Source organism: Hyposmocoma kahamanoa, unplaced genomic scaffold, assembly GCF_003589595.1.
Source record: "Hyposmocoma kahamanoa isolate Upper Pololo Valley unplaced genomic scaffold, ASM358959v1 232, whole genome shotgun sequence".
Classification (NCBI taxonomy): domain Eukaryota; kingdom Metazoa; phylum Arthropoda; class Insecta; order Lepidoptera; family Cosmopterigidae; genus Hyposmocoma; species Hyposmocoma kahamanoa.
In genome coordinates this window covers 6,104,313-6,113,427 of record NW_020653750.1, presented here as the reverse complement: position 1 = coordinate 6,113,427, position 9,115 = coordinate 6,104,313, and the positions used below count along the sequence as shown (strand labels likewise).

At 35.4% G+C, this 9,115-nt stretch overlaps 2 protein-coding genes and 1 long non-coding RNA gene across 8 annotated transcripts in view; 2 read left to right on the top strand and 1 right to left on the bottom strand.

Annotated features, from left to right (window-relative positions):
• Window positions 1–980, bottom strand: part of LOC113228642 (transmembrane protein 104 homolog) — a 2,984-nt gene extending 2,004 nt beyond the window's left edge. The window contains 1 exon segment of the mRNA XM_026461998.1: window positions 838–980. Within this exon segment, the coding sequence (XP_026317783.1) occupies window positions 838–915 (78 nt within the window). The 5' untranslated portion in view covers window positions 916–980.
• Window positions 981–4,672: 3,692 nt separating this feature from the next.
• Window positions 4,673–6,593, top strand: LOC113228488. Its single transcript, XR_003310313.1, has 3 exons — window positions 4,673–4,962; window positions 5,515–5,638; window positions 6,494–6,593. It is a non-coding gene; the product is annotated as an uncharacterized LOC113228488 (long non-coding RNA).
• A 1,172-nt stretch (window positions 6,594–7,765) lies between these two features.
• Window positions 7,766–9,115, top strand: part of LOC113228485 (protein Gawky) — a 10,798-nt gene continuing 9,448 nt past the window's right edge. For all 6 annotated transcript variants that reach the window (XM_026461814.1, XM_026461813.1, XM_026461810.1 and 3 more), the window contains exon 1: window positions 7,766–8,775. In XM_026461814.1, the coding sequence (XP_026317599.1) occupies window positions 7,986–8,775 (790 nt within the window). In that variant the 5' untranslated portion in view covers window positions 7,766–7,985. The remainder of the gene's footprint in view (window positions 8,776–9,115) is intronic.

The following is a 9,115-nucleotide window of genomic DNA, read 5'->3' as shown; positions in this document are numbered from 1 at the left end:
GCGACTGTAGTGTATGGGGAATGTTTTTGAATGATAGCATTGTTGTTAAGCTTGGAGAATTATGTCTCTTATGACAGAGTGCTAAACCATGCTAGTAGAGTTATGTGCATTATAGTTGTGGTTCAATTTACTCTACTACACTGCATCATTAAGACATCATTAATCCGTCATGTGTCCCAGAGACATGGTGTCCCTAACCATTTTAGTATTTTTTTTATTATTATAACTATTTTAAATGAATAAAAGAACTGTAAGGTAATTATTCAGACATCATAATTTGTTATAACAAACAATGTTTAATCCTAAATCTTGTGGACTTAATGGATTAATTAAGTCCAAAATATATCTTGTTATTATTAATAGCATAATTTAAATGAACTGGGGCCTTACCATGAACTCTTATTACAGTTCAGTATAGGTTCATGACAACAAAAAAGCGGGATCGTGATATACACTTCATGTAGTGCTGTCTCACAACGATTCATTTCAGGTACTAAACTGAATCGTAATAAGAGTTCATGGTAAGGCCCCTGGTCAATAACTTTCCATTTTTATTGTATAACTTAATTTTAAAAATCCGTTTTCTACTTTAGACACAGTTGGTTTCGTATCCAAACGTTTCCATCTCTTATTCTCGTAATTCTCACGGTCTTTGTCTTCAGTCACAACAAAAACATAATGTAGAACCATTGTAGAACAAAGTAATTTAAGGCCTCATTTTTAAATCTTATTCAGTTAACTAATCAAGATTGAAGAGCACCATCTGTTTAACATATGTTAGTAGAAAAGCCCGAATATATATGTGAAAGACAAATTAAAATTAAAATGTAAACTCACCCATACAGAGTACTGCTCCCCTGCTTCAGCAAGAGGCATCCTCAAAAGCCTTCTCACAACCCACAAACGACGCGGCATAACACGCACTCGTAGTACAACATTGCTGCCTGATACTTGATACAGCAATGACTGAAAAAAATCTTATTAGCTCTCTTTTATCACAAGAAAAATTTATGAGTTCAAACTCTAACTCAAACACGTATTGACAATTTGACAATCGATTTGACGCACTCATATCATTTTTTTTTTAATTTATTAAGGCTTTGGCAAAGTCATCAGCGTAAACATGAGTTTAATTATGTTTCTGTAAATATGGCCGCCACAAAGAGGATAGGCAATTTGAGGCGGCGTGCTTGGTTTGACTCGGGATTCCTTAAAACGGGCCGATACGGGTATTTTAGTTCGAGATTTGTATAATTTCGCGTTTTAATATTCGATTAAGGCACAATAGCACTATCCTATTCCACTTTAAACTAGATTTCACAAAATAATTGAAAGTCAAAATAAAAACGACACTTTTCCCTCCAAAAGGTCCAGAGCGAATGCACAATCCAATGAGATAGTGTCATTAGAGGAGTTTTAAAGTTCGAAAAATTAGTTTTCTAATTAAAATGTAATTTAATTTTCTCTTCTCAATTAAATATGTAATTGATAAACCTGGCAATCATTAATGCGATTAATTCAACAATTCCGATTTTTTTTTGCAAGGGTTTAGTAAAGCGGCAACATTTTCCATTATTTCTCTTTAAAACGGCAGAGGTTTAATTATTATACTGCCATGTTTGCTGTACGTACATACATAATTTTCATAGAAATAGTTCTTTTTTATATCGTTGTCACCGTCGTGTGGTAACATCATGGAGATACACTCAGATACACTGCTGCAACCACACGCAAAATAGGCGGCAGGCGCCTTGACGTCGAGTTGCGGACACCAGCCCGTTACACCAAGTACCAAATACACTGCTGCAATTTCGAAAGTTTCCTTAAGCTTGTAAAGATCGGAATTTAGTCAACGGTGAAGGGAAACATCACGACAAAATATGGAATCTCAAAAGGTTTCAAGTCATCGTAGACAGTAGTAGTAGAGCTCCTTGTGAAAGAGTTCGTAGTAGCAGTAGAGCTCTATTGTGAAAGAATTCGTCCAGGGAAGTACTGCCACCTTATCTATTTCTGCCACCAAGCAGTAATGTGAGTATTACTGCTTTCCGGTTTTGAAGGGTAAGCGCTCAGTTACACGAGGAGAAAGTTCTTTCGCGGCCGCCGCGCGGTGACCGCCCAGTTACCACGCCTTCGTGTACATTAATGGCGAATCTGAATTCTATTTACTAGGCCACAACATTTAAATTCCTCTGAATAATAAAAACGCGGGCCGCCGTGTAGATCAAATTCAAGCCAGACTCGCCCGCGTGCTCGGGACACTCAATTAATAAATGTAAATTATTTTTATGTATACTACAGGACTGAAGCATTCGCTCGGTGTTTAAAAAATTACATCAAATACATACAGGTGTAGGTACTTATTTATTATTATTGCTATGTTCATGTTGTTTTAACAAGGGTGTCTCAAATTCAGAGTTATTATCAGCATTTCATTTCTATTTCATAAGCTTAGTTCCCATAATCGAGATAGTCACTACGGCATTTATCAAATGTCATTTCAATATCGCACGAGAAGATTATGATAAACACCGTATTTTCTCAAATTTTGTTTACAACCTGTAGGTACGTACAAATGTACAGGTTGTTACAACTAAAACAATAATCTGACAACCCTACGCTCCGAGCGAAGTGTAGGCAACAACGCGCCCAGAAAGCGGGAGTTGTACTACTATTTTATCATGTTATACTATGTGAGAGGAAAGTCTCCTAAAATTCCGACATTATTTTATTGCATTTTGATCTGTATTTGATGTGTAAGTAGTAAATTACAATTGATTTTTATTTTTAATCATTCAGAGTTTTCAAATTGCCTGTTCATTCCCATTCACTTCACTGTGCCTGTCTGTACCTTAGATTTTTTTTTAAATTTATTAAGGCTTTGGCAAAGCCATCAGCCTAAACATGAAGTTTAATTATGTTTCTGTAAATATGGCCGCCACAAAGAGGATAGGCAATTTGAGGCGCGGCGTGCTTGGATTGACTCGGGATTCCTTAAAACGGGCCGATACGGGTATTTTAGTTCGAGATTCGTATAATTTCGCGTTTTAGTCTTCGATTAAGGCACAATAGCACTATCTTATTCCACTTTAAACTAGAATTCACAAAATAATTGAAAGTCAAAATAAAAACGACACTTTTCCCTACAAAAGGTCCAGAGCGAATCTTTGTACCTTAGAGCATGGAAAAAAAAATAAAAGAAGCCTGACCTGTACTGATCTCTGGCTATAAACGTAAACTTTTTTAGCATTATTATTTTCTATAATCTAATATTAAGCGTCATTGAATTTCTTAAAAAGCATGCTAATCATATAATTTTTTTACATCGCTGTGTAACCAACCGCAATGAAGCCTTTCATTTGTCAATGAATGTGGTTTGCTAAAAGCAGTCACACAGATCCTCTAAGTTACAAATGTTTCTTTATCTGAATTTGAATAAGTGGGGAAATTTTGAAAATCCTTTCCTAAAATATTTAAACCATAACACCTACACTGTATCTGATTTTAGATAGGTAATATAAATTAAATAAACCAAAAATTTCAAAGTGGAATTCCTCGGAACTTTGGATTTCAGTATGTATTTTAAACATTATTTCACTTCCACCGTCATCTACTTTCATGATAAGATATTAATTTCAAATGTAATAAGTAAACAGAATTTGCCACGACAAATGACGACCTTTATAGAACATATAGGCCTTCATAGAATTATGTTATACTAAACATTATCTCGTAACTACCTGTGTGGTTGAAAAAAATAGATGGCACCAATATTGATGGTGTAAAATAATATAAGCTTCTATTTATGGAGCAAAAAGCAGTGCCCAAGTTAAAAGTTCTCAGTCCCGCAAGGGCACCAAACAATAAATTTCGAAAGTTTAAAAAGTTTTCATAAAGATTAATAAGCTGTTTCTATTTTTTTTTGTAAAATCCACTGCTGGAAGCCATTTGACCTACAGGTACACTCGAGAGCACGTCAAGCTTGAAACTTTGATATAAATACTGATCGGCTGCTACAAAATAATTCTAAAGAACTAATAAGGTACTTTGTTACATATTATTATTCATTGGTTAGTGTAGTAGATATTAAACCTTTGCCGTTTTATCCAAAACCCGGTCTAATTGACTAAAACCTTAGTGGTTTTAAATGTTGTAACAATTGTTTGTTTAAAAAAATAAATAAATAAATAAAGTACTAGGATTAAACTAGGTTTAAACCATGGACTAAATAAACTTACTCGGTATGAAATTCTCTTCAATTTTGTCTAATGTAGGCTTCGACTATGGAAACCAATTTCCATCCTCGAAGAATGAAAGTAAGCATCATTATGGTTTCTTTTATTGCATTGTTGTTGAAAATAGATTATTTAACACTAAACAAGCTTTTTAAGTGTTGGTCATTAGTAATGTCCTAGTTACTTATGTAAAATTAGCGTTACAAAGGTATTTCATCTAAGGGTAAGTAAGTACCACTGTCTCTACCTCGAGTCCCTTTTCAAGTTGAATGTGACCTCGACATAAGACTGTCAGTACTTACATTGCTTCACTAATATAAAAATACCAGTAAGTTCTTGTAAACTCGCCAATGAACAATCTATTGATCGGTGAGCGTCCTGCTAAAGGTTACGATGACGACACGACCAGCGATCCGATCACGATAATACAGCTAGGTGGAACGTGTGTTGCGCGTCGTTGAGTGTAAAGAGTAGAAAAGTTTCCAGTCCAGCAGCTTCTATCGTTGGCGATGGGCACTGGCTCGTATCGTGCCGTATTGTACTGCGCTTTAGCAAATACCTAAAACATTGCCTGGCAAAGCATTTGCCATAAAGTTGCATTTATTATGTTGTGTGAATTTGTTATTGTGATCGAAAGACGTCTTCTGTCTTAGATGCCTCGTGAATTTTGATATAAATATAATGACAGACTTACACATTGTGAATTAGAAGGCACACAACAAAACGAATGGTAAGATTTTTAGTCGATAAATGTTCTCCTGTATTATTTAGGCATTGTGTGTATTAGGTGATACTAAAAAAAAAATATTTCTATAAATGCAATGATTTTATGTAACTTAAGGGTAAATAAAGGACAAAAGCGAAGTGAGTTTTTCAGTATGTAGAGCCTAAAATGGCTTTAAGAAATGCAAACTTTATTACTCTGCTAGCAAACATTACGTAATATAGATGCTATAAATACTTAATTGCGTCTTCCGAGCGCCTTTGGTACACAGTTGTTATGCCATTTGCAAAAAAATTAAATACAGTTAACTATCTCTACTCGGCTATACAAATTATATCGCACCGAAGACCGAGTAGGTACGTATTTTGTACAATATACACATACCCACCTACTTATATATCAAGCTATTGAAATAGATAGAGAGAGATATATTTTGTAATATAAATACAAGATAACTATATATAGCTAACTACTATTACTCGACCATGTTAAAACGGCGAATACCCGTCGGTATACTAATGAAGTTGGTGTTCATCTCAAATCGGCGTCATTTCGCAGCTCTGCGTGCGAACCCCGACGACGAAATCATTCCATCCAGCCGTCGAAGCCGTGTTCTCGGGGGTTTGGGATTGTGATTTTGTATAAATCTCTAGTTATGTGCCAACAACTATACAAAATAAAGGTATGGCTCTTTGTAAACCTATTTTGACGCTACTTGCGCCTAAACGTCGTAGTCTATCGTTTTAGCATTTATGGCATCCATTGCTTTCTCAGGCGTATTTCTTGTCTCGCTCTATTAAACGGGACGTCAGCAACATGTTTTATTTTCTATCTCGTTCTTTCTAGTAATATAACACCGTTGTGCTCGGCCGTGTCATGTAAGATTTTTTGTATTTTTCTTAGTTAAATAATATATTTCATGTAATATTGTGTAGTGCTATATCAGATTGTGTGTTTAAGTGTACAGAGTGATAATTTGTTGCAAAATTAATCACTGCAATCGCACGATATAGGTCGTGCAAACTTTCACTCTATAGATAGGTACTGTAGCTGATGATATACATAGCATAGATACATGTACTTACACGAGTCCGTAGATATTCAACATCGAGTCGTCGAGTCTCAAGGCCGAAATACACAAATATCTATGTACGATACCTACCTACCTGAGATTATTGGTTTTATAGAAATGTGAAATTGTGATAAGTTTTTTAATTGTTACGGTCTCTGCGTCGTAAGTATCTACCTTACTATCGCTTCATGGAATGGCGTTGGCTCATGGAACCTAAACCAAGCTGGTTTTGACAATTCACTAATGTTCTTTTCGTGCATAACTCAGCGCAAATTAGTTCATGTAAATATTAAACAGGTCTTGTTGTCAAGCAGTTTCTTTCTGAAAGGTCTTTCAAGTCATTGAGATAACCTCAAAATTACCAAAAAAATAGATTCAGGGGAATGTTCTAATTTGAGATGTGTAGGCAGGTTAGTATGTTACAGTAGCTGTTTGTGTTGATTCTGATATTCTTTGTCCCTCCAGACAATCTAAAACGGTACGAGCTGTCTGCAAAGCTGCTCGAAGGATCTGCCGAGCCCGCATTATCTGTGATATACAGCTCAGCCTCTCGTCCGTCCTATAAGGCAAGTGTTACACATTTTTAGTAACTTTTTGACAAACAATATATATACTATAATAAATATTACCAATTTCCTGTTATAATTTTTTGTTTATATTTGGAACAGCTTAACCCTTAACTATAGTCGTAGAAAAAAATAACACTTCTATAGTCATAGCTTCAAGGGACCCATGCATTTCGGAATGGTGATAAAGTAGGGAGTATGATATATTTATATTTTTTTTTTAAACTATTATTTTAACTTTGACAAAAGCTGTGTTGTATAAAATTAACGGTTAGAACATATATATCAATATCTATTTATATCAGTCGTAAATTTCTTAATCTAAAATCAGGTCAACTAAAAACAATCAATAAAGAATTGAACAAATGTCAAGACACAAACAAAACTTTTTCTTACATTTGAAAATAAATTGTTTTAGAAAAATAAAATAAAATTAAAAGTATCTTCTCATAATTAAACTGACACTAGTGCAATTTAACCTAATTATAAACATGAATTGCACACAGTTTTTACATTTGCCATGTAAAATAGGCAGATCATGTAAGATTCACATAATGATCATTTCAACATTATTTTCATTAGGATTTGCAACAGATATTTCAGGACATTTCATGATCACCAATTCTGACAAAATCCCTTCATTATATGAAAACTGTTCGTCAGAATTTGAAGTTACAGCATTGCGTGCAGATATAGAATTTTCGCCGATTTCTTCCTCATCACTGTCTAAATCAGTGTTCAACCAGTGGTCTAATATGTCTTCATGAATTATAAGTCACTTTTTCACCATGACTAGAAGCTGAAATAAAAAACAATAATTGATGAGATATGTCATTCAAAAAACTTACTTATATATATATATATAGTTGTGTATACTATAACACATGTAAACCATTACTCACGTTTGGAGCAGCGAGCAAAACACGTCCATCTTAAAGTGCGCGCTGTGGCGTGCCATCGGAAGGTAATGAGGAATAGGAAGAGCTGTGTTGCCTGCAGTGATTCTTACGCAAGTTTAAAGAATGAACTTGGGTCCATTGGACCCGACTATAGTTAAGGGTTAAAAAACATGTTTACTTTGTTCATTAATTACGGGTCATTATGTTGTTTTAATGTGTATATATATTATATATATATATATAACTAATGGGTGGTGTGTATTTGTAGGGCTGGGCCAATCGGGGCTAGGAGGCGAGTCCGCAGCAGCTTCCAGCGGTGATCTCACCCGCCCTCTGCCACAGAGGCATTAAACACTGCTACCTGCTTTATTGACTGCATCACTACGAACCATTGTTACTTAGTCTATAATTGAAACAATATGCAATCTGTGAAAATAAGTATAATGCTAGGTGGATATTGTAGAAAATTACTCTATTTATAATAATTGTCTGATGTCTAATGTTTCTGTAATATTATGTGTTCCACATCTAATTAAGGATAATTGTTACTCCAATATTGATACTGTTACCGAACCAATGCAATGTAATTACTCCACCTCCATGTCGGCGGTGAACACAAATAAATTTGGTGCTTTTAAGCGAGTCGAAGAGAAGAATGAAAGTCAGCGAGTTAGTGTAAAAATGGTAGATAATATTTATAATGTAGAGTTTGTTGATAGTATCCAACAAAACCAAATGATTGGCGAAACGCCTAACTACTGCATTCCTTTATCGATTAACGCCATAACAGTCCAGGGTATCTCATACAGTGACCCATATTTCAGTAGCTTTAACTTAAACTATAAGATGGCGTTTGGAGCGCCAGAGTATATGAACAAGTCTGATTACGCTTTTAAATCCTCAGTTTGTATTATACGAGAAGATGAGCCTTACATGAGTAAGACGCAACTACTAAACGAAAAGTCTGCTCATAATATGATATGCAAAACGAAAACTCGAATGCTCGATGACAAGATGTCAATCGGAACATACCATGACAATAATGTATCGGATACGGCCGAAACATCGACGCCAAAGATGGCACTGAAATCTTTCGCGAACGGCGATCTCACGTTCGACGGGATGCTCGAACTGACCAGCAATGAGGCGAAGATGCTGAAAGCTTTGCCGGGCGAAGAGTTGGACGGCTGGGGTGTGCCGCGCCGCCTGCGCCTCCGTGGCGGTGGCGAGAGTTCGCTCAACGCCGCGACAGGCTGGGGCAGCCCTCCTGCCTCCACTAACGGTAAGTTATACATCCTTTTTATTACATTACATAACACTACAGACTAATTGTCAAAGGTTGAGTGTATTTATTTTCCTAAACTGAATAAAGTAATGCACATACATCTCCTTCAAATCCCAGAATCATTGCATTTTGTTCCATACTTGTGGATGTGTACCTAGAAATTCTTTTACTATGGTAGTGTGTTTAGAAGAAAAGCATAAGTAAAAATATAATTATTTTGTATAGATTTTAAGACTTTCGTGGTTATTCACTAAATGATTATCACTAGTATCAGGTTTCTTACCACGGTATGACTTCTTTTTATTTTCCCGATATTTCGGAACGGTTGCACGCTCCA